The sequence below is a fragment of the Diadema antillarum genome, unplaced genomic scaffold (assembly GCF_040938485.1).
Source record: "Diadema antillarum isolate AM-2024a unplaced genomic scaffold, OU_Dant_1.0 scf00000039, whole genome shotgun sequence".
Lineage (NCBI taxonomy): Eukaryota > Metazoa > Echinodermata > Echinoidea > Diadematoida > Diadematidae > Diadema > Diadema antillarum.
Window position 1 is genome coordinate 1,520,368 of NW_027270928.1, and position 26,700 is coordinate 1,547,067.

At 36.6% G+C, this 26,700-nt stretch overlaps 1 protein-coding gene and 1 long non-coding RNA gene across 2 annotated transcripts; both read left to right on the plus strand.

Moving 5' to 3' along the window:
- Nucleotides 1-8,178: 8,178 nt before the first annotated feature.
- Nucleotides 8,179-16,348, plus strand: LOC139710694 (alpha-2,8-sialyltransferase 8B-like). Its single transcript, XM_071622617.1, has 4 exons — nucleotides 8,179-8,542; nucleotides 12,092-12,188; nucleotides 12,499-13,032; nucleotides 15,563-16,348. Exons 1-4 carry the CDS (start codon nucleotides 8,410-8,412, stop codon nucleotides 15,855-15,857), a joined length of 1,059 nt encoding a protein of 352 aa, XP_071478718.1. The 5' UTR covers nucleotides 8,179-8,409; the 3' UTR covers nucleotides 15,858-16,348.
- Nucleotides 16,349-18,787: 2,439 nt separating this feature from the next.
- On the plus strand, nucleotides 18,788-24,003 carry LOC139711081 (uncharacterized). The gene is made up of 3 exons (XR_011709495.1): nucleotides 18,788-18,868; nucleotides 19,176-19,307; nucleotides 20,146-24,003. It is a non-coding gene; the product is annotated as an uncharacterized lncRNA (long non-coding RNA).
- Nucleotides 24,004-26,700: the final 2,697 nt, after the last annotated feature.

Genomic DNA, 26,700 nt, shown 5'->3' on the forward strand with positions numbered 1-26,700 from the left:
TGATTCTCGAAATATCATATGATAATTCATTTCGTTGAAACCATCAGTTCATTTTAAAATTTCAAAGTTTAAGTGTATTTAATTGAAGACCTATCAAATTTTCATGAGAAAATGAAACATAATCTATGTAGATCTAGTAAACTATAATTTCCAATTAAAGGCATAATTTGCCATTTGCAGATGAAACCAAAAAACAGTATTAGTGCTTTAAAATAGTTCTAAAATGTAAGTTAGGGATAGAAACAACCACTGTAAAAATTTGAATCTGTAAAATCGACGTTAAGTGTTGTTGAATATACAAAATGTGAACAATAGTAATAATAAAAATGTTTTCAGACTAAATCGTCTACAGTTACGGTTTAGTGAGAAAAATACAGATATCTCTTATATCTTAGGCTTTGTTGCGAACATTTTATATGATATAATGTTTTGTGGTACAACAGACTTACACACATGCATTACATGTCATATCTTGAACATTTTTAAAATCACTGTTGCCAAAGGTAAACAAGACCTTTAAGACTAAAGAGAGAGAGAGAGAGAGAGAGAGAGAGAGCAAAGAAGAAAGGGAGGGGGGGGGGGAGGAGAGTGAAAGAAAAAAAAAAGAAATTGCATCCACCTATAGAATAAGCGTCAGCGTTGATTACAGAATAACATATTCATGAATATGGCCTAATTCCGAGACGGAAAATTTTATATGACTTTCATTGTGCATTGCATGGTTTTTCTTTTAACATGTTTGGTCCAGATCGTGGTCCTGTGGCATCAGTTCAATTGCAGACGACGGCAGCAACAAATACTAGTGCACGCATATCCTCCATGACGAAGGACTTTATTGAGGCAAGGTAAAACTCATCACTTGCGTGTGATTGTCCTACAGCTATACAGCATCCTCTTTAAATGCTGTGCAACAGTGCAAGTAAATCGTAACGAAAATTAATTGTTTAATAATAACCACACAACTTTAACTGAAGTTATTCCAGGTGGTCCAAGAATATCATTCTCTTCTTTACATTTCGCTGTTCAAATGCAGTGCATAGACCCTACCTAGTTCCATCAACATTGATGGTTGACTTGTAGTCTTTGAAAATGTAAGTCAACGATATGTACATTATTATTCGATTTTTTTTTTCTCTCTCTCTCGTTCCACCAAAGGAAAAAGTTGACCTGCAAGAAGATCATCAAGATATTTCTCCCTGGAATACGGCCGAGTGAAATGAAAATAACCAAGTCTCTGACTGCCTTGGCGCGGAACAAGCAGACCAGGTCGATCCCGCTGGTAGATTCCTGCGCACTCGTGGGAAATAGCGGCATTCTATCGAATAACAGTTGTGGTGACGCCATCGACATGGCGGATCTAGTTCTGCGAATGAACCTCGCTCCCGTGGGAGGGGAATACACTCGTGATGTTGGATCGAAGGCTGCGTTTATCAACTTTCCCCAGTTTAAACGACTTTCGAAAGCCCTTTCGATAGCCCTTTCCATAGCCCTTTCCATAGCCCTTTCGAAAGCCCTGCCCACTCCCTGTACTATTAATATGCCGCTTGTTTTTGTCGGCTGCGTTTATCAACTTTCGATAGCCCTTTCGATAGCCCTTTCCATAGCCCTTTCGAGAGCCCTTTCCAAAGCCCTGACTGCCTGTACTATTAATGTGCCGCTTGTTTTCTAAAAAGGGACGGCGAAAAGCAATTACCATCATAAAGACATATCTTCCTTTGAGAGTGACGAGTCATGATGGCTGCGTTTATCATGTTTATCAACTTTCCCCAGTTTAAACGAACTTCGAAAGGCTTTTACAAACAGGTTTCTGATAACCTGTTTAGGAAACCTGTTTGGATCGTCACAAATTTCGGGCTTTCGAAAAGGCTTTCCTAAAGGGCTTTCAAAACAGCTTTGCGTTTATCAACTCGTGAAAATTCCTTGAAAGCTGTTTGGATAACCTGTTTCTGCCGAGAAAGGAGAGTTGATAAACGCACCCTTTCGTAAAAGGCTTTCCTAAAGGGCTTTCAAAACAGCTTTGCGTTTATCAACTCGTAAAAATTCCTTGAAAGCTGTTTGGATAACCTGTTTCTGCCGAGAAAAGGAGTTGATAAACGCAGCCCACTAATCTAACAACGATTGACATGTGTTAATTAGAACTCAAAATTGTCGATACCATGGTAGTACAAAATATAATTCACAACTTAATTCTCAGACTCAGAACTTGCTAAATACAGGCTGAATCATTTCTGAATCTCTATGAAAGAAGTGTAATTATCTAGAGCCTTTTTTTAAGTAGGACTTGCTTGATTAAGTAAATTACTGTAGAGGAGCCTACCTTGTCTTGTGGGAACCCGAAGTCATGTGCATAGGCCTAACCTTTTTACAATGATAGTTATGCGTCATTTCGTATTCTCAACACAAAACTTTTGCAAATTATACTGCATCATTTTCACAGTATTGGACAAGATCTACAATTGCGTCAGAAGGGTAGGTAGCTTCTAAGCTTGGAAGAGCACAAACCACCACGTGTGTTGTAGGGTCATTACATGTATGTCATGACCTGTAAAAGTAAAATGTTTTGATGACATTGCAGCACAAATGGATAATGGCATTACAGACCAGAGTCCTGTCATTTCATGATGTTTAAAATGAACTGCAATGATTACACAAGGTGGTCATGTGTGATGGGGTACAAGTGTATTGTTTGTTCAGAAGAAGAATTAAACGTTTTTGTTTTAATTGAAAAATACGTTTGTTCAGACCATTGTGATCCTTGAAAATGTGTGTTTGATACGTTCATACCGTGTAGGTCTACGTACTATATGTTTCAGTTGAAGTTTTACCGCGCTTGCGCACTTTCGCCTACACAAGAAGGTGACGAATTGAATAAAGACTATATAGAGTGCAATGTTCGACTCGACTGTCTTCGATTAGGCCTCTGTTGTACGGTTAGCTGACTGGAAAGGGTCTAGTAAAATATTTTACCTATATAATATCTGCACTGTCTTGTGAGCAATCCAAGGCCAGCATACATGGACCATGTTCACTTTATAGTTTCAAGCTCGTGGGCTGTATGACTCCTGAGTTCACACAATATGACTAGTCTTCTCGTCTGTGCAGTTGTATTATTTTACTTGAGCAGATGCCGTTACCTAAGTCAAGCAAATTGATAACGGTCTCCTCTATGATGAATGATACCATACACAAAATGTCTCATTTCTATTGAGCGCTACTCTCTACATTTTCATATCATAAAGTGTTCATATGGACCCACACAAATGATTGGATGAGAGCAATGACGTGACCAGGCTTTAATTTTGCCTAACATGCCTGCGGTCGTTAGTTCCACTTACCTTTGACGGCGTAAGCTACTAACGACCGCTCAGACATTGTCAGAGATACGTGCCCACATGACTGTGGCTTGCCGTATTCACGCTCCTCATGACATCTAGCAATGTGCTCTCAGGCAGTTACAAGCGCGCTGTCAGTCACCTATTTATCGTGAACAAGTTTTCTTGTTCAGTACCACTACCATTGTGCTGGAGCATTAGTTGTACGTAGTAGGCCTACATCTTGACTTTTTCAAAGGAAGTTTTACTATGTGACCCACCACCACAAAACGACCAATAAGTCGCAATGGGACTTTTCTAGTTAACAACTGAAATAGCCGGGTTGGGATAGGAAAGTCTATTTTTTGTTTTAGGTATTTTCTGAAAGTCCATTTATCGATCTAGCACCCGACAAAATTTCAGGGTCTAATGTTTACTAGAAATACCAAACTGAAAGGAATTAATAAAACACTCTCAAGTAGTTTATTGCACTCATCTACTTCACTTCATTTGAAAGTTTTGGACTAAAGAATACGTGGAAGAGAAAGAAGAAAGCGTTTTAGCAAAGCGAATAAGAGCATAGAACAGACGAGGAAAAATCAAAAAGAGTGAAAGATGAGAGTACAGAAAAGGATTGAAGTGAGAGAAAAGAGAGGAAAGAGAGGGAGAGAGAAGATTGAAGTGAAGTAGAAACTAAGAATGAAATTGGATCAAGAGAGGGAGAGAGAGAAAAGGGATAAACTAGAGAAACGGGAATAATAAACAGAAGAACACACAGTACATGTTATTGTTTATTGTTTTAAACTTCTTTCCTTAAGATAACTGATTTTGTCACATAAAGCTGAACAAAAGAAGCCCTGATATGATGGACAATGAACCAATCATTCCAAATAGTTCTTGTCATTTATACACTCCAGCTCATACTTCAAAGTGCACCATTCGAAAAAGGCTTGATGTGATCACATAGAAGCTTTGAAACAACTAAGCATAACTCAAAAAGTATACAATATTAGGTCTTGAGATTTTAGATTATTTGAGGAGTATGTCTTTCTAAAAGCTGTACTAAGTTTCATTTTAATCCAATTAGTCCTTCCTAGTGGTTGCTAGGGAGATTTGATCCAACCTTTTGTCCCCCAGACAACAGGACACGGTTCTGCGCTTCTGTATGGTCACCGTTCTTTGTTTAGAGCCCGTATTCTCCACTATTCTGGTAATTACCCTGTCTGACATCCCCACTTTCTCATTGTATTTTCAAAGGGTTTGCTTTGTCCATACAAGGTGTGTTATATATCATTTTAAAGCTTAGAATCTCAGCTATTTGATTGTGTTGGAATCTCAAAACAAAATTCCAACTTACGTCGTGGTGGGTCACATATTTAGATGACTGGTATTTACCCATGAACACGGTAATAAAGTGAAATATAGTTCATAGAACAACTTTATGATACAAATCATGACCATATCAATTAAATTCAAGTCATACATTTATTCAGTAATAAAAATCGTTTTGATATAAATTGTTTACAAAATGTAACAGGTACAGTTCAGAGAAAGCCAGAGCCTTGTTCAAAATAGGATGTACCCTTGAAAACAAATCATACACATATTGCAATTTAAACATTGAAATACCAAATGATAAAAGTTACCAACAATATAAAAGGAGCACAGAGAGAATTAAACATATTGAAACAGGTACAAAATCAAAATTGACAAGAGTTACCGATAACATCAAGGGAACGTGGAGAGAATAAAACATACTAAGAGAGAGGACAAAAAACAAAACAAATAACATCACATGAAGCAAAGCAAACAAAACAAAACGAGGTATAGAAGGAGAATACAGGTATACGTGTTAATAGTAAGAGAAAGCATTACTGATTGCAGCACATGTAAAGTACATAATTAAAAAAGAATGTAATTCAAATTTCACATTTTGACTAAAATGAAGAGAAGGGAAGAACATTTCGAAGTCTTTTTCTTGAAATTGTGCAAAGCCAGCTTTTTAAGATTTTCCGGAATTCCGGAGTTTCAATAGGTTTGAAGAGGATATACATCCCAAAACTAGATAAACTCTAAAAGAAGGAGGACAAAAATTTCCGACAGAACTTTCCAAAAATGACAAAAATGAGCAATAAGGAAAATATGTCATCTTGAAATTTCACATTTTTTCACAAAATGTTTCTTGACCTGTCTTTATGAATATTCAAATGAGCGAAATGAGGATGTCATGCCCTCACAATTTTTCCTGTGTGCTGTATATGAAATTCGGACAAATTGTTATTTTTAGCTTATGCAGGTAAAAGCATATTCCCATACCAAAATGTATCAGAGTTAATATTTATTCCTTTTTATTTTGGGTGGTTGTAAGGCAAGTTTTATATTTATACACCTGAAAGACAAGATGTTTGTCATTTCTGTATATGAAATGAATAAAAAAGAATTGTGAGAGCATGACATCATCAACTTGCTGATTTAGATATTCATAATGACTGGTTAAGAAGTGTTTTCCGAAAAATTCGAAATTTCAGAATGTCATAACATTATTACTGCTACTATTGCCTATGCCATAATTCGCAGTTGAAGGTTTGATTGTGTATTTTTTCTTCTTTTTCCTTTTCCCCTCAAACCTCCGAGGATCGTTGTTTATGTTCCATACTCCTGTCTATTTAATTACCTTTTTGTCACGTTATTAAAGTTTTGTTTTCTGTCGTGTCGTGTCGTCAAGTCAGTTGTCTTTTTCTACAAGTAGTCATGTTGCTGTCCCAGTCTTGTCTCGTGTTAATTAGTTTGCTTGCTGTTGTTTTGTGTGTAACTGTTTGTCCGTCTGTCTCTCGGTGGGCTCCCAAACCTTCTGTGCCGCTTAATTGCTGTTTTCAATCAATCTTTGCACCAAATCTTTTTATCTAAGAGGGGCCCACATTCTGCAAGCTCTGTCTTTTTAGAGGGTCCCTCCGGGTTTTTGTTTTCACACAGTGCATATTGACAATTATTTCACTTTCGTTACTTTACCAACCGTTGTAATGTATCCTTACTGTAGGTTCTTAATGATTGTTTTCTTTGTATAAATTTACATGAATCATTTTTGTCACTGATGAAAGTGAGATTTTTGTTTACATAATATTTCATTGTGAAAGAAATGAAATAAATTTGAAATGAACTGAACTGAACTTCTCTATATCTTATCCGATTTGGATCATTTTTGCGCTGTTCTCCATCCATGGAATTCTTTCTCTTTCTTATGAAAATGATAAAAACTCTGGAGTGGATTTCCTCTTTCAGTTCAAACGTTAGTGGAGTTGCAGCTCACTCTCGGGTATTTACAATGTTGTACAACGTGCATTCGTCTGCGCCCCGTGCATATTGCACCATGTACTATATAAATACCCTCGATTGCACGTATATGCATGTCTACTAACGCTCGCTCACCTGTGCGTTATTTGTATAATAAACAATATCGTTATGATATACTATCACTACAATTGTTGATTTTGTGATAATGTTTTTGTGTGTGTGTGTGTGTGTACAATTGGAGGAATATAGAACATTGATGAAACTTCAACATAACTTCGCTTCCAAAGCCGTGGACATGCACATTATGTGCTAATCATGGTGTAGACAGAATTCCACGACCCTTGACACCACGTTGTGGAGATTGCTGTTCGCAAGCACAGCATTCAAATATAGTACAATGAACATTCTCATACAAAGAACATGATCCTATTGAGTGAGTAGTTACCCCCCCCCCCCCCCCCCACACACACACATACACACACACTCGGGGTTTACCAACGTGGCGTCCTGCCACCAAACGTGACGTTACTAGACGTTGATGATTATTAATATTATTTTTGTCTCTTTTTTGTGAACGAAGGGAATGGAAATGAATCTTAAATGAGACTTTCAGACTTTTACATGTTGATAACTATAAATTGGTTATACTGAGTAGGCCTACAGAGTTTCAGAATACATAGTGATTGGGATGATTAATAAGAATGTTTTCAAAATTCATAACAAATCGCAATGAACAAGGATGGTGACATGGCAGCCTCACCATAAGAATGCAGGAGTTGGGGCCCAAGGAAGCAGAACAAAAGGAGAAGGGATGCATAGATTCTACACAGGTGAACTTGTTAAGCAAGCGGTATTGTAATGAAACTACACTGCTACATTCTTGAAATATGTGAGTCTCCTATGTCATCAACACTGTTCAGTGTAATTTGTTTAAGGGTTTTGTGAGTATTGGTTTCTCTGCTCAGGACCTACAATAAATTCCACAAATCTACACATGGAGTTGTTATTACGACATGATTTACGACATGATGTGAAATTATGAAAATCGTCTGGAATGCCCCTTTAATTGAACTTTGAACCAGTCGATCGACGACACTCATGGTGTGGTGTTGGACTATGCATACATCGAAAGTTGTCATAGATTAATCGATCAATAGTATTTTATTACTGGTGTGTGTAAAGCGTAAATGTACAGTAATCTTACACAGGTTATGGCGAAGACTCAATTATGACGTAACACATTTCATTGACCTACAAATTCGCTATAGCTTATTATGATTTTTACTAATCTCACACGGTCTTCGAACTATCGAAAATGGAATATTGTTTGAAATCAACCAGAACTGACATTGGCAGCAGCAGTAATTTCATTTTTTAATAGATTCTTATGAGTCTCTATTTTTAAGTGCGTATAAATTTTGTGTATGTGTGTTTGTGTGTGTGTGTGTGTGTGTGTGTGTGTGTGTGTGTGTGTGTGGATAGGGAGGGGGGTCGGTGGAAGTGGATTTCGCGGGCATTAATTAAAGAATAACGAGCACGTCTCGTCGAGGTACATACACTGAACGGATGAATGTAAGTCAGGTTTTGCTACGACTATACAGTGGCAAACTCGCACCCGTATATCGATTGGAGTGGAGCGAGCGCATCTCCGTGGAAGTAGGATTTAAACCTGTCGGAATATCGCGGCGGAAGTCTAAATCTAGGTTGTTGTTTTTTTAACAAAGTTGCACCTTTGTTACACTTTGATTTCATAGTGTGTATAGTTAACCTCTAGCTGTCTAGGTACAGGTAGAGGAAGAACAAGAAGATGACTGCCCTCTATTACATGAAATTGTGCCTTTTCGTCTGCCTATGCGTTATAGTCATGTACCTGAGTGCTTCTACCACGAAGATACCTCGGAAGGACTTCAAAAGGGGTGCAAATTTTAAATCCACCACTGGTAAGTCGATTATATTAGGTTTCCCTTCGTTATTTAAATTGTATTCTTATTTGAAAAAAAAATGTGTGTATATGTATATACAACATAATGTATATAAGACATTAAATTTAAAAGGGCCTAAACCTGTTTCCAAAGTAGACAAATATATGTGACGTTCTTGGTTTAACACTTGGTCTAGCAAGCAGGAAGAAATAATTTGCATTAAAATCTTCCAAATCCCTCAAACCCAATGTTGTGCATGTCGTTCCTCAAGGATAGATACTACGTTTTTTTTTTTCGAATTGATGAAATGAATTCCTTCAGACCTTTAATTTTGAGATACTGATATCATTTTATCCCCATGAGGATTTTGAAACACTGATCAGCTGATTATGAATTGAAACGCCGAAATTGACGAAATTTTCCCGTGGTTTATTCCTGTCATATATTTTCCCTAAACGTTTCCTCAACAAATTTAATATGTTTTAAACAACTCTCGTCGCATACTGATGATAGGACCTATACTGATTGTAACATTTTGGATTCATAAAAAACCAACTGAAATTAGATCCACCGAAACCTTAGGCATGTTAAGGCATGGAATTCACCCCAACTTGGAATGATCAAATCCCCAGTATTCGGACATCTATTAAAAAAAGAATGGGGATTTAACACCAAATGGAAAACTTCATATCTCCATTTTTTTTACTGTTATTCTGTACAGTGATTTGAGACTGCAATATACCACAAGCTGAGATATTGTATTGGAGTTTTTTGTGGCTCACTTTAAATAGATGCGATTCTTATTCTCGATTAAGCACAAATCTGTCTTACTTGACATTTTTTCCTTATCTCATCAAATAAAACATTAAGAACTGTTTATATTCATACTTTTCAGATTGCTGTCTTCAGGCCACAATACAAAATGACGAAATTGGCTTCCTACAATTTTTTAATGACTATTACTTGCAAATTCTGCAGTTCGTTCATACACAACTAGTCAATTATTCTTTCTTTTCGTGTTAGAAATCCCCTAAATGACTGAGACAACATGGACCACAGACCGAAATTCTTTGCTCCCAGAATTTAGAATTGTCATGTCCTTAATCATTTTCAAAAAAGAATCAGAAGACATCCAAATATCCCAATATTTTTCCGACATCTTCGCATACATTCACACCACAAGCTCTCATACTATACCCATTAAAGAGAGAGCATGGTGAGTGCAAATAAAAAATGTAAAATACGTTTCTCACACCACATTGTCATGTACGCTACAGACATTTGACAGAGTACTATATACGCACCTATACCGGGTGTCCCAAAAAAAGCGGAACGGTGGATTTTCAGTACCTTGCGTTCTAAAAGTGATATATTTTTTGACATCATTAGAAAGAGCATCTTCCGCAGAAGACCATGATACCAAAATCATTAAATCTGGTTCAGTACTTTTTATTCAACGCCAATTTCTGTAAATGCAGTCATTTTCAATTTTTTGCGACTTATGAGATAATAATTTGGGTGCGAAACGCGTTCCATACGGTGAATTGTGTAAGCTCGTTGATCCATGTCAGCAAAAGATAACGCTTTCATATTGGGCGCGCACACACACACACACACACACACACAGACACACACACACAGACACACACACACACACACACACTGTTTTTTCCTGGCCCGTGCCCAATGTGAAAGCTGTATCTTTTGTTGACATGGATCACCGAGCTTACACAATGTTCACCGTATGGATCGCGTGTCGCGCTCAAATTATTATCTCATAAGTCGCAAAAATCCGGCAAAATTTGACAATGACTGCATTTTCAGAAATTGGCGTAGAATAAAAAATACTGAACCAAATTTAATAATTTTGGTATCATAGTCTTCTGCGAAAGATGCTCTTTCTAATGATGTCAAAAGATATATAACTTTTAGACCGCAAGGTACTTAAAATCCACCGTTCCGCTTTTTTTGGGACACCCGGTATAGAGATCGATATCACTACACCTGCACAACACATACCTCATAGCACTGTACACCCTGTGTATAGTACTGAATGAATGGCGATCGTCACTCGCGATGTACTTTATGATAATTCAAACGTCATAGGTTAGATAGTTTACCTATTCCGTTTTTCAGTCTATGTGGTCAGTGTGATAGTGAATGTGCAAAATTGGTGACGGTTCTTGTGAATGTGTTTGTTTGTACGATATGTTGATGTAAGGAGCATCTTTTCGATCTGCATATGAAGAAACCAGGTTCTGTAAAGTGTTTTCATTTTAAGTGAGTGTTGGTCCTGCCGGATCTTTTGCGTTTACCAGAATATCTCAGAGGGATCTTGGTCGGTGGTGAGAAAACAAGAGAGGGTTCGGGGAACCCGTTTTGCAGTGGTGCTGAGTTTTGCAATGTCGGGAGATGCTTTTTGAATCTGTATTATTTTTGGGATGAGTGAAGTCTCCTGACCTCATGACACATCGGCATGCTTTCCTGGCCTTTCATGAAAAGAGAAATAAAAAATACACAGAATAAACGTCACGTCACATTGGTAAAGTTGTTGAGACGTTAACAATCACGATTTGTCAGGAATAAAGAAACTAAAAGGAAATATAAATACCACAGCTCCGCCAAGGTCTTTTGGAGTCGCTGGCTCTAAGTCTGTATTTGACTCCTATCTAGTAGATGTCAACATCACAAGAGGCACATGAGATTCTTAAAAATGTCGACATGACACATAATTCCCACTTGAAGAAAAAAAAAAGTTATCAGTGTTAGTTAATAGGAATGGTGAATTCAGATATTGAAATTGTGAGGTATTAAAATGCATAATGTGATTCTCGAAATATCATATGATAATTCATTTCGTTGAAACCATCAGTTCATTTTCAAATTTCATAGTTTAAGTGTATCTAGTTGAAGACCTATCAAATTTTTCATGAGAAAATGAAACATCTTTGTAGATCTAGTAAACTATTGTTCCCAATTAAAGGTATAATTTACCATTTGCAGATGAAACAAAAAAAAAAGCATTAGTGCTTTAAAATAGTTCTAAAATGTAAGTTAGGGATAGAAACAACAACTGTAAAAATTTGAATCGGTAAAATCGACGTTAAGTATTGTTGAATATACAAAATGTGAACAATATTGATAATAAAAATGTTTCCAGACTAAACCGTCTACAGTTACGGTTTATTGAGAAAAATACAGATATCTCTTATATTTTAGGCCTTGTTGCGAAAATTTTATATGATAGAATGTTTTGTGGTACAACAGACTTACACACATGCATTACATGTCATATCTTGAACATTTTTAAAATCACTGTTGACAAAGGTAAACAAGACCTTTAAGACTAAAGAGAGAGAGAGAGAGAGAGAGAGAGAGAGAGCAAAGAAGAAAGGGGGGGGGAGGAGAGTGAAAGAAAAAAAAAGAAATTGCATCCACCTATAGAATAAGCGTCAGCGTTGATTACAGAATAACATATTCATGAATATGGCCTAATTCCGAGACGGAAAATTTTATATGACTTTCATTGTGCATTGCATGGTTTTTCTTTTAACATGTTTGGTCCAGATCGTGGTCCTGTGGCATCAAGGCAATTACAGACGACGGCAGCAACAAATACTAGTACACGTATATCATCCATGACGAAGGACTTTATTGAGGCAAGGTAAAACTCATCACTTGAATTGCGTGTGATTGTCCTACGGCATCCTCTTTAAATGCTGTGCAACAGTGCAAGTAAATCATAACAACAATTAATTGTTTAATAATAACCACACAACTTTAACTGAAGCTATTCAGGTGGTCCAAGAATACCATTCTCTTCATTACATTTCGCTGTTCAAATGCAATGCATATAGGCCCTACCTAGTTCCATCAACATTGGTGATTGACTTGTAGTCTTCGAAAATATGAGTCAACGATATGTATCAACATTATTATTCGATTTTTTTGTTCTCTCTCTCGTTCCACCAAAGGAAAAAGTTGACCCGCAAGAAGATCATCAAGATATTTCTCCCTGGAATACGGCCGAGTGAAATGAAAATAACCAAGTCTCTGACTGCCTTGGCGCGGAACAAGCAGACCAGGTCGATCCCGCTGGTAGATTCCTGCGCACTCGTGGGAAATAGCGGCATTCTATCGAATAGCAGTTGTGGTGACGCCATCGACATGGCGGATCTAGTTCTGCGAATGAACCTCGCTCCCGCGGGAGGGGAATACGCTCGTGATGTTGGATCAAAGACTAATGTAACAACGATTAACGGCGAACAGAGCAGAGCGATATTCGCGTGTGCTATGGATTACACGAATACGTCAGTCGACAACGTGACGGACGATTGTCGATGTCTGTTGAAACTCATGCAGCGTCAAAATAACACTATAATTTGGTGCATAAAAGGTTTTGCGCTGATGAAATTCATCAAGACAGGACTGCAGTTCTACGTGAAGTATCACGACCTGAAAGTTCTGTTTGCCTTCAGTCCGGCTAGTCCAATTGGTCCAACAGGAATGTGTGTATATTTGCTTTTTTTTCACAGTAAAACCATTCGTGGCATACTTTTCTTTCTCGTTTTTTTATTCATTTAGATGTTTATTGTCTCCTGACAGATTGCCGTCCAATTGCTTGTTAACATGGGATAAAGTATACCCCGCTCTGAACAAATTTTCAAGAACAAAATTCGAGACATACTTCTTCTTTCTCAGTCATTAATTTCTTTGAAAAAGAAATGCTTTGTATGCCATCAATGTTACAAAAATAATACTTCTACTTGAGATCGCTTCGCCTGTAGACTAATGATATAAAAATATATTAAAATGTTTATTGTAAGACCGTTTCGTTGGTCCAAGATTGACATACTTCGTGTTTCGCATTCTTTGTCGGTATCTTTGTTTCATGGCTCATCATGGACTTTGCTCTTCGCTGATATTGTCTTGTTTTGTTTTTGTCTTTTGGTTGATTTTTTTATACCCCCACCGACACTTTGTGTATATGGGAGTATACAGGAATCACTCTGAGGTCGGGCGGTTGGGCGGTCGGGCGGTCGGGAGGTCGAGCTATCGGTCCGTTGCAAAAAATTGTGGATCGAACTACTCTCTTATCTTTTTGAGGAATTAACCCTAATTTGGCATATGTGACCGCTATCAAAGAAAATATGGAAGACCACTTTTTCGTCAGTATTCCATAATGCGTTGCCATGGTAGCGGCAAATTTATCAAGAAATCTTACAAAATGTTGTGGAGAAAACTACTCTCCGTTTTATAGTAATTCACTTGAAATGTGGGATATACGATCAACTGATCAATGTAATGTGTAGTTGTGCAAGACGTCTGTATTTTGTGCGTGAATAAATCTGTTGCCATATTCTTATGGCAACGACAGTTTTTTATACCAATCATACAAAAATATGTGGATTGGCCTAACTCCCTGAGTTTTTGAATTTTGGCACATGTGACCACTACAGTATGAAGATGTGCACAAAACATCTTCTGTCGATGTTGAACAACGCGTTGCCATTGGATGGTAACATCATTTTTTCACTAAAAATGCATATGAAAATATTGTGGATTCAGCTAACTCCCACAATCTTTGAGCATTATACTTTGAAATTTTGCACATGTGATGGTTATGGTACGTTGATATGCAAACTTAATCTTTCGTCACTGTTGAGCAATGCGTTGCCATGGTAACAGCATAGTTTGAATGAAATTCATACAAAATATTGTGGATTCAGTCAACTCCCTTAGTCTTTGGCCGCGTTTATAAGATTTTGCGTGCCTATTATCACTGTTTTGAAACATTGATTCGAAACACTGATTTGAAACACGGTTTTGTCAGGAGAGCATAAGATTTTTTCCCCGAGCGTGTCGGGGCTCTCGCTCAGACTGTGCCATTGCGCAACTCACTCTGCGCAGTTTGTTCCTCAGCAAAAGGTCAAACAGGGCGCGCGCAAGGCATTGTGACGTCATTTAAACAGTGTTTGAAATCGCGGTTGCGTTTATAAGATTTTTGAAACACTGTTTCTACAGAAACACTGTTTTGAAACGCACTATTTTGTGCGTTTCCAAACAATGTTTCGAAACACTGTTTCAAATCACGGTTAGCGTTTATAAGATTTTTTTTTTTCTTGCTAGAAACACTGTTTGGCCAGAAATAGTGTTTCAAAACATTGTTTCTGGCCAGAAGAAAAATCTTATAAACGCACCCGAGCATTTGGCTCTAAATTTGGCACATGTGACCGCTACAGTACGTAGATGTGCAAACTTAATCTTTCGTCACTGTTGGACAGTGTATTGCCATGGTAACAGCATTTTTTCACTAAAAAGCATACAAAATATATTGTGGATTTAGCAAATTCCCTCCGTCTTTCAGCATATAGATTGAAATTTGGCACATGTGACCACTATCAGGGACTATGGTACAGAGATGTGCAAACTTAGTCTTTTGTCATTGTTGAATAATGCGTTGCCATAGTGACAGCATATTTTGATTGAAATCATACAAAAATGCTGTGGATTCAGTTAACTCCCTTAATCTTCGAGCATTTAGCTTGAAATGTGGCACATATGACCGCAATAGTACATGTATTTGCAATTTTTTTCTTCCATCATTGTTGAACAATGTATTGCCATGGTAACATCATGTTTTGAGTGAAAATCATGAAAAAAATACTGTGGATTCTGTCAACTCCCTCAGTCTTTGAGCATTTGACTTTAAATTTGGCACATGTGACGGCTATGATGTATAGTTGTGCAAACTTCATTTTTGTTATTGTCAAACACTGTGTTGCTATGGCAACAACCTTTTTTTCAATAAAAATCATAAAAATTGATGATTTATTTATCTTACTCAGGTTTAGAGCACTTGAATTGAGATATGGCACATGTGACTAGGACCCTATCAGTGAGCAAAATATACATTTATTCAGTGTTGAACAATACATTTCTATGGTAACTTTTTTTTTCTCAATGAAAAGCATACAAAGTAATGATATTGTATGTAATAATAAGTAGTTCTAGTTTTTTTGCTGTTGTTGTTGTTAGGTGGATGAAAGTCCGACATGCAACGACGGGCGCAGCGTTGTACCTTGCAGCTACCACATTTTGCCGAAGGATAACGCTGTACGGGTTCTATCCTCGCTACGTCGACCCCACGAATCGGACACTTCGATATCATTACTACGACAACGCATTCGTGAACTATTCGAAGAGCGCACACTCTTTCAACAAGGAGTTCGAGGTGTTGAAGTCGCTCGAAGATGACGGTCACTTGAAGATCATCAACGATTGTGCAGGAAGGTGGGACAAGCGTGACTACCGCAGACTACTTGGTGTATGAACTGAAAAGGATTAAAATCACACATAATATGTATTTGTATATTTCATTGTTACACAACTTATTTCTAATCGGAACATTCATTTATGAATATTCCTCTTTTGTTGTTATCTTTGTGGTAATGGGTGCGTTAGGAAGTACTTTTATATTTTTGACTTAAGCCATCATAGTTTGATTTCAATTTTTCAATTTCAATTTCAATTTTATTTTCGTATTTCTCGATGAAGAATACATGATATAACAAAATATGATAATACAGAATGTCCAGCTTGGATACACATAAAGAAATAGGAATACAAACATAATACATAGCGGTCGATGTGTCATTTTCAATCAAAGTAAAGGATGCAAAGAGAAATACGATGGAACCTATTAAAAAGCAAAGCTTGTTGAGTGTAGGTCCCAACAAAAGCCTAGTGTGGGGTACAGGATGAGGAGCACGGGAAAAATTAAAGACCGAAAGTAAGGATAAACAAAAGAGAATGACTATTAATATTCGGGGGTACAGAAGATTCTTCTCACATATATATTATATTAATATATTATTATTAATATTATATATTATATTATATACTCTCTTAATTTCTAGGACTTAAATTTTAAATCTTTCTTACGACTTAAAATATTTTAAGTCTTTAAGACTTATTTTAGGTGGCTTCGATTAAAAGTTGAGTGTCGAAGCTGTTCGCAATCTAAATCTAACAAGGACTTAAACTTTCAGCCAATCAGATGACTTGTAAATGACGTCATGCGTTATCTTGAACCGCCTAAAACCGGAATTGGCGCTGGCCGTCACTTTGCTTCATGCGATGCAAGATAGCGTAGTCATACACACACATTCAGTGCACAATATGTACATTGTACATGTACTATAGTACTTGTACCTACCATCGACCATTGATTTGCAAACAAACGCTATTGACTCGAACAGTTGAGTTGGTCTTGAAGGCAGAAGTCATGCAGGCCGGAGTTTTTTAAGGGCATAATCTGACGGAAGCTTGACCAAGTTGCTTAAAGGTGAGCATATTACTGTATGAATGCTTAAGAATGTGTTTGATAACTCTGGGACTCAGTAGCCAAAGATAAAAGATGTTAAGATGTGCACTAACCGCCCTACATTTTTGGCGAGTTTGAGCCTTGCCGCTCTATACAGCGCTGTCCATCCCTGAAGCGCCAGTGCTAACGTTAGCTGTTCATGGCTAATGTGTCTATCCAAACATTGTAACAAGTTACATGTAGGCTAACGTTATACTAGTATTGTGGGGGCTCTATTTCGGTGAAACTGCAAGTACAAGTGTAATAATACAGGGACTCTTATACAGCGCCCATTCTACCTAATGATTTACGATGTTGGTGTCTTGACTGAAAGGTAAAGCTATGGGCATAACACAGGCTACTGTAGCGTAGGCCTAACTGTCGTCTATGTATTAAACACTGAGTAACAGTAACAAGTTAGTGTCAGTTCACCCCTTCCTACACTCTTGTAAGGTTTAATTTATCAGTTTCTACGTAGAAAGGCACAGTTCTAGGCCTTATCATGCCCCACTATGCTGTGATAAAATGTAGGGCATATGCTGTTAGATGGGTTTTATTTTTAACGTTGTGTTTAGGCAGGGAGGTGCTCCCTGGTTTAGGCCACCAATAGTACGTAGACCCTATGGGCGCTACAATAGAACTGCGACCAGCCCAAACACGAAGCCCCCTGTGTGATGAGCGCCCCAGGGTTTAGGGCGCCAATGTTGCAATGCCAGTGCAGTGGCGTCAAGCTCTGAACTGTAAAAACTTCTATCGCATGGGCCATATTGGCTGACATCACCAATTTCCATTGACTCCCATATTAAAATAGGGGGTCTACAATAAATAAACAGTTTCTGTTCCATTGCATGACTAGGTCTCTACTGAGTCTGATGTCACAATAAACAATTACCTTTGGCGTGTGCACTCAACACTCTTACAATGTACTATCAAGCGTGCATCATGTCACTCATTTTACTGGAATAATCAACTTCAATGCTACAAGTGTACTTGCACTCGGCTGCGTACATGTGTATGTAATGTGAATGTGCTACTGATTTGCATTCCATGAAAATACTTCTACTATTATTACTACCACTCAGTAGTAGGCCTGGACACCTAGGCCTTATGGTTGCCATTTCTGCACTGAATTCAAGACTCTTTCTTGAACTAGTAAGTCTGTTAGTGTTATTGTTGAAGGCGTTGTATGAAACAAATAATGTATGGGATTAACTCGTGCAGTGGAACAAGATTTCGCACCTGGATAAAGGTATTCTACTCCAGTCTTTCTCTTTGTAGCATAATCAATGTGGTGATCTGTGTTTGAGTAGAAGGATCTAGACTTAAAAATTCTACATATCTACACTTCTGGCTGAGATGTATGCATTAAGCATCACATACACCCGTGAGAGAATGTAGTGAAGTTTTACAATATATGAGGCCTTTTTTTTTATTTTTTACTTTTAATATTTTTTAAGATAAAGGGAATGCAAATTATCTGTTATTTGTATAATTTGTACTCCAAGGAGTACTCTGTCAGGACTATCCCTTCTTGGTGTTTAGATATGCAAGACATCCCTGGTATTTCTAAAAATTGATTTTAACAATAACATCTGAAACAAAAATCAGAGATATCGGTCTCATTTTTTCCTCCAGCATGAAATACAACCCTCGAGACCAATAAGAAATAATTAATTACATAAAAATCTAGAAATGTGGCTATGGCGACCGTTTATACCCCCGAAGCATATTTGTTTTCTTCCTTTTTTTTTTGTCATGCGTTTCTGTTTTTCATTTTCCACTTCCTTATCACTGATATTTCACAGTTTTTGTGTTTATTTTCAGATCAATGCGAACTTTGCCCAGTTGTACCGAGAAAAGTGCAGGAGATGGTGAACAGATGGGGGCCATTTTACGTCAATAGAATCTTGCACTTGCCAAGCGAAACCACCCTTAGTTGCGAGACATCGTAAGAAGATGTGAAGACATGGATGGAGACAGTAAGTCCTTCCGCCAATCCTCATAGATCTTGTGGCATTGATTATATTTTAATTACTGGAACAATTTCTGTCCAAAGTGTAAGAGTAAAACTTACTCATTTGTTTATGCTTCATTGCTATTACACCTTTCAGGAAAGTGAATGTGTACGATTTTGCTCTTCATAGACTGATATTGATAATAAGTCGAAAACGTACTGAATGTTAGGGATTGTCAGAGCTGATACAATACGTCATATCTAATATGTTAAAGAGAATGGGTGAAATACTTAAAGTTGAAAAAAAAATTGTATTGTGTTCCATTCTATAGGAATTTTGTGGAATGTCACTACTTGCAGCGATGCTTCACAGACCCAACATCCCCATGTAGAAGAAAGGGAGAGGACCTCTCGTGCTCCCGAGGGATGCCCAGCAGTACATGGTGCAGAATGACTATGTGCCTGTAAGTACAGTATATGCTTAATGTTTATAGACTTGAAATCAGTTTATGATCAAATCATTGAGCTTCCAATTTTGAGAATTATCAATATGCATGTTTCATTGGGCTTTTAAGTACCAGCTCATGTTTAGAGAAGAATATTTGAGCTTCGTATCTTACAAAGCAAGACTCGTGTAGAATCTGCATGTACTCAGTAACAGGTAGAATTTAAAAATCTGAATTTCTCATGCTGTCGTGAGAAATGCAAAGTTTTCTTCTCTGATATATCAGTGTTTTTGAAGCGATTCTTCTCAAACAAACTTTAGAACATTCAGCAATGAGTATTGTGTAGGGGTATCTACCGTGTTTTGACAGTTTTCTTTTAAATTCATTAAATTACGGATTAAAAATGCATGCTGACTTCTATTGATTTGTAATAATATGTACATCAAATATCTTATGAGTCTGGAACATGTAAATATCAAGTAGGCCCCACCCCGATGATGGCAAAAAGTAATCTGATTTCTGGGAATTTTTTTCAAGGCTTTGAGGTTTACCAGATGAGACAAAATGTTTTAAAATAATATGTTCCGAAATATATCAGAAATATTTACTTGTACATCACAAACTAAAAGTTATGTGATGAATATGTTATTAGTACATTGTATTTAAGATCAATATGTAAAATTATATTTTAATATTTTTTCCCTCCAGAGTGCCCTCTCACTGAGAACTTAACTTCCCTCTATGTGATGCAAAGTTTATTTGATAATAATTGTAGCCTTTGTCATTTGCTCAAACGATTCAAGTGAAATTTAGTTCGAAATATCAGTAGTGCTATACATGTTTAATCTCTTTTCAGGTAGGAACCAATGTTCATGGCATTGCTGATGCAGAGACTCCAACCCCAGCCCCAAGCATCTTCTGATCTGGAGATTCTCCCACCTGAAAGCCCTAGCAAACGGGAAACGCCAAGTTGATCCGCGCGAAACGTATACATCACGAGCGAGAAGCGCGAAGTTCAGTGATGCTAAAGATGCCACCTTCAGCCAGCCCTGCTTAGTCAGATAAGGGAGTGACTAGACGTACATCCAGTATTTTCTCATCCTGGACAAGACCATACTAAGTCCAGGCTGGAGATGACCGGAAGCAAGAATTTGACAGACTCTTTAAAGCCCACTGTGTCTTCATCGTCAAATATGCTTGGGTGCTTGAAGCATTCTTTGATTTTGTGGCGGCATATTCATGTACTGCTACAATCCCAAGTGAGGGCTTCGTTCTGGGCATTAGCCACGAACTTCAAGAACACGTCAGTGTATGATGCTAGTAAGATTTTCCGACATTGTGCCACAAACCCATGCACACAAGAAGCATATCTGACTTGCCCTGATGTGCAGCAAAGTTTTCTTAATTTTCGGTGAATTCTTAAATCAAAGTAACACAGGTAAAATGCTGCAATGTTTCCTTTGAAGATACTATCATGCATAATGTTTGACTCATGGATATTGAGTTATGTTATGTGTGCCTCACTTTTCCATTTATATTGAGCTACAAATCCATGCACACAAGAAGCATGTCTGTCATGCCCTGGTTGTAGTAAAGTTTCCTTGTAATTTTTTTTGTGTGCATTTTTAAATGAAAATAACACAATAAGGAAAGTTAATGCCGCAATGTTTCCTTTAGAGGTGCTATCATGTATGTGTGTGCCTCACTTTTGCATTTGCATTGCTACGTGAACATTTAAACAATATTTCAAGTTTTTATACATGTCCAGTTTCAATTTATTTATTGTTCATCTTTGGCTTGTTTTCTGTATATTATGTCTGGTTGATGATGAAAAAAAAAAGTAATGCCAGATCCGCATTGATTTAAATTGAAAGAAGAAAGTTTAAGTTCCCCTGAACACTTTTGTAATTATTCAACGATTACCTAATTTTCATCACTCCCACAGTGTTGTTGAGCCATTGTCCATCACATTTATTGAGCGCTGATTTGTTGCTATTTTCATTATGACGTTGTGGCTAAACACTTTAATATGAAACTCTCTATTTATAAAGAAATAAACTTTGGTTTTCCAGCCAAAGTATGTGCTTGAACCCACGAGGAAGGATAGATTCAGCGCAGATGGGCACCTTAAACAAATTTAGAGCATTTGACTTGAAATTTGGCACACATGACCACTATGGTATATAGATATGGAAACAATGTGGTGAGCAATGCGTTGCCATGGTAACAGCTTTTTTTAAACCAAAAAACATACAAAAATATTGTGGATTCAGCTAACTTCCTTTAGTCTTCGAGCATTTAGCTAGAAATTTGGCACAAAAGACCACTGTGGTATGTAGATGTGTAAACGTATTCTTTCGTAAGTGTCGATCAATGTGTTGCCATGGTAACGGCATATTTTGAATGAAAATCATACAAAAATATTGTGGATTCAGTTAACTCCCTCACTCTTTGAGTAATTGGCTTGACATTTGACACATGCAACAACTTTAGCATATAGATGTGCAAACTTAATCTTTCATCAATGGTGAACAATGCGTTGCCATGGTAACAGCATCTTTTCACTAAAATGCATACAAAGATATTGTGGATTCATGTAACAACCTCAGTCTTTGAGCATTTAGCTTGAAATTTGGCACACCTGACCACTATGGTACGTACATGTGCAAACTTAACCTTTCGTCATTGTTGATCATTGTGTTGCCATGGTAACAACATAGTTTGAATGAAAATCATACAAAAATATTTTGGATTCAGGTAACTCCCTCAGTCTTTGAGCATTTGGCTTGAAATTTGGCACATGCAACCATTGTAGTTCAGAAATATGCAAACTTCATATTTCATCATTGTTAAACAATGTGTTGCCATGGTAACGGTGCATTTTCAATGAAAATCATACAAACATTTCGATTCTCCTGTCTCTGTTTAGAGCATTTTGGCTTCAAATTTGGCACATGTTACCTCTACATTACCTAGATGTGCAAAAAATCTTTTGTCAGTGTGGAAAATGTGTTGCCATGGTAACAGTATATTTTGCATGAAAATGATACACTAATGTGAATTCAACTAAACCCCTCACCCTTTTAGCATTTAGCTTGAAATTTGGCACATATGACGGCTATGATATAGGGCCTATAGTTGTGCAAACTTCATTTTTTTCTTAATGTCCAACATTGTGTTGCCATGGTTACACAATTTTTAGTAAAAACCATAGAAATCGTCAGTTTATTTATCTTGCTCACTCAGTTTTTGAGCACTTGATTTGAGAGGTGGAACAGTGCATTGCCATGGTAATTTTTTTCTTTATTAAAAAGTAAGAAAAAATAATCCTGGTTGAGCTAATTCCCTCAATTGTGGGTGGGGGTATATTAATCACAATGAGTGATAATTCTAGTTAAAAATTCAGATTGCATCACTTCAACATAGTGCTTTGTTACGAGATATGACATCAAAGTAATTAAGAAACTAGTGGTCCATCTCACTTGAACAGTCTCTTGAGATGGTTCCCTGTCATCAGTTGAGATGGATTCTTAAATATCAATAGATTAAGCAGGAATTTGTATATTCTTTTGTCAAACATTTTGTCTACCAAAATGCAGTATGGAAATGTACTTATGTAAATCCATTTCAGACAATCGATATTCAAGGAATTTTAGAAGTAAGTTTAGAATGTTAATTGTTATTTGAGCTTCTTAATGTTTTAAGGTGAATTTACTTCAGAGTTTACATAGATCTTGCTCCCTATTGTTGTATGTAATACAGTTTGGATTCAATTGTAAATTTTCCCTACGGAATAGTGGAAAAATTAGGGAAGTCTGGTAAGAAATAAGGAAATGTAACACGTTTTCAGAAAACATTTCTTGACTAGTCCGTATGAATATGCAAATACATGCAGGTGAAAAGTGTAAAAATATTTTGAAGGAATGACATCATCAATTCCCTCATTTGGACGTTCATAAAGACTGGACAAGATCTGTTTTCTGGAAATGTGTGAAATTGAAAAGAGGCATATCTTCCTTATTTCGTAGCTGATTTTCATAGTCTTTACACCATTCTGTGTAGGGAAATTTCTTCTCTTTTCTAATTTGATTACACTAATTTTGGCCTTTACTTCCCTCTTGATTAAATTTATACTATGCATCATTCCAAAAAATCAAATAATTCTTTAAATTGCATGCATGGGACGTACAAAGCGTGTAAATCTAAACGTCAACTTAATGGAGGCTGTATTGTTTATTACACAGCATCATTTCTAAAATTTAAGTTATTAGAATTTTTATTTAATCTTATATTTGTTCATAGTTTCCATCTTACGACTTAACGATGCTCACCAGGGAAAGAAATACATAAAATGAAAGTGAATCGAGTCGTATGGAGTCATCTTGCAAGATTTAAAAAAACAAGTGAAAAAAAGTAATCTATTTGGCAATGAAGGTTCCAGTCGTCTAGTAACTTGTTTACAGAACACAGTGAAAGAAGCATCAGTAACATGAATGTGAAGATGTGACCATCTGAGACTATTGCAAAATATGCTCTGTTTTCATCATGTCGTATTTCATTTTTTCTGGAGCCTACATGTGTATGACAATCATCTGTATATTTTGTAACTTATCGATGTTTGTGAAAAATGCATCAGTTTGATTTTGTTAAAATAAATAGACCTTTACATGTGAAGAAAGTGCATCAATTGGCTGTCATTTTCAGTAGTCTGAGTTTAAATCCATGATGGATTCATTTGAAATAAATCCAAGGAAGGCTTAAAATAAGTCTTTCGTCGTTTAAATCCAAGCTGGATTTATTTTAAAAACAAGTCTAAGAAAGATTTAAATGTAATCTAATAAGACTTAAAAAATAAATCCTATAGACTTGAAATTTAAGTCGAACATAGACTTAAATTTTTAAATCCTACCTAAGACTTACTTTTAAGTCCTAAGGTTTTGTCTGTATTTACAGTCCGCTAGGACTTAAAAAAATAAATCCTTAGGACTTAAAAATAAATCCTAGAAATTAAGAGAGTATGTATGTGTGTGATATGAGAACAAGTAACCACATGCTGCACACTATAGCAGTTGCTCTAATAGCAATTTTGACATGGGAGTGATGTTGTGAATACGACATACTGTTAGGGTTTAAACATTCCGGCTTCCGTAGACACGGGGAAAGATTCGAAAAATGGAAAACATGAACAATTGCAATTCCTATATGTGATATACCAGCCAGCTGCAATGCCGCATGAAAAAAAAGGAAAGAAAGAAAGAAGGGGAAACTATGGACGCTATGCGACACGACCAAAGGTCTTACTAGAAGTGGAAGGAAAAACACCGATGGGCAGGAATTTGAGAGAGCATGTAACTAAATGTATATATGCATATTAGTCTGTTCATATGGCAACAACCGAGTAGTATAACAGAACAGCCATGAGCATAATAAAAAGGAATGTTAGTGTACTTGTGTGTTGTAGTTATTCAATACATGCTGTCTGAGTTTACGCTTAAAGGACGATAATGACAAACAGCTTTTAACTTCTGTTTGGAGATCATTCCAATATTTTGGACCTGTATACATAATTGTGTTTTTAGCAAAAATTGTTCGAGTACGTGGAAGGTGATAAGCGTCACTCTGGCGAGTTGGATAGTGGTGGACAGAATTGTTTCTTATGAACATCTGTAAAAAAACATCAGGAAGATCTTTTGAGGAAAATTTATACATAAAAATACCTAAGTTATAATCAAACAAGTCTATCAATTTAAAATCTTATTTTTCAGAAATAAGGCGTTTGTGTGAGATAAATACCCAGCATGATTAATAGTTCTGATCGCTCGCTTTTGAAGAAGAAAAAGCGAATCCAGCAAGTATTTGGATGCGTTACCCCACGCAAGAATTCCATAGTTAAGATATGGGGAAATCATGGTTGAATATACAATCTGCAAAATATGGTTGGGCAAAAAATGTTTTAGTTTGTTTAGGATTCCTGTGTTTCGTGACAAAATTTTGCTTAAAAAATTAAAATGAGTTTTCCAGGAGAGGTCGCTATCGATGTAAAGTCCTAAAAACTTGGTACTATCTACTCGGGTTAGATTAACATCATTAATCTTAACATCATCAGGAATAACTTGCAGAGAATTGCTAAATAACATATAATGTGTTTTATCAACATTTAATGATAACTTGTTAGCGTAAATCCAGGACTGAACAGATTTCAATTCATTATTCATTATGTTTACAAGGGTAGTGGGATTACGGTGAGACAGAAATAAATTTGTATCATCAGCGAAACAAATAAAAGAAAGAATCTGTGACGAATTTTGGAGATCGTTGATGTACAGGATGAATAAAAATGGGCCAAGAAGAGAACCCTGGGGGACACCGCAAGAAATTGACGTTATACTAGACTCATAACCATTTATGTAAACAAATTGTTTTCTGTTTGTGAGATAGTCTTTAAACCACTCTAAAGCCCTCCCACGGATACCGTAATGGCTTAACTTATAAAGCAAAATGTAATGGTCAATGGTATCGAAAGCCTTCGAAAAATCGAGAAAAACACCGATGGTGTGGGAAGCATTGATTCACTGCATTCCATGATATTTTGGAGCAATGATCAAAAGACTCTATAGCTACTTGTGTAAATATTATTCACTCATAAATTGCGCAATTTTACCACCTTAATCGGGACAAAATGCTTGTTTTAGATATCCTTCAATGTTATTTTATTTTGTAAATATATTGCACAAATGCAGAAACAGTATAGATGAATGAAGTGACGTGAATTTAATCAGGCAATATTACGTAAAAACCTTCCAGATGGAACAAGGTTCGGCGGAATTTGAATTTTATTCTTTCTTACTTTACTAATCTACTCTACAAATTTACTTTTTTAATTTACCGTTCAGCATAAAAAACATCAAATAATGACAATGATAAGCAATCAAGACTAGTATGTACAGAGTAAGATTGAGAATGTAGATATAGATATAGAATACATGATGTATGATTACCTGGAAGGAAAGCAGTCAACAAGGAATTTAAGTTTCCTTAACCCATTCCATACTCAATTCTGAAATACCCATAGACTTAATACGCAGGCCACCAGGTTCCCGTACAAAACTGGTTATAGAGATCAGGCCGACCAAGATAAAGCAGTGAAAAAAAAAAGTATTAGCGGTAATCATTGTCATTTTTTTTTTTGTAAAGAATGAGATGAACTAATATATAGGTACTACAGATGGAAGACCATAACATCATCATCATCAACAACAACAAAAAACATACAGCAATGATACACAAGCATTACATTTACATCACAGAGTCAGTAAATAACAAAGCGAGTTACAATCATTAGAAGAAATAACGCCAGCCACTAATGTTGAGAACTTATGGACGATAATTTTGTATAAAATTCCCCCTATGA

Bases quoted from the DNA above. Each gene is read 5' to 3' on its own strand.
- LOC139710694 (XM_071622617.1), top strand. From the start codon at position 8,410: ATGACTGCCCTCTATTACATGAAATTGTGCCTTTTCGTCTGCCTATGC. The intron at 12,189-12,498 runs GTAAAACTCATC...GTTCCACCAAAG, and splicing joins AAGGACTTTATTGAGGCAAG to GAAAAAGTTGACCCGCAAGA. The intron at 13,033-15,562 runs GTGTGTATATTT...TGTTGTTGTTAG, and splicing joins CCAATTGGTCCAACAGGAAT to GTGGATGAAAGTCCGACATG.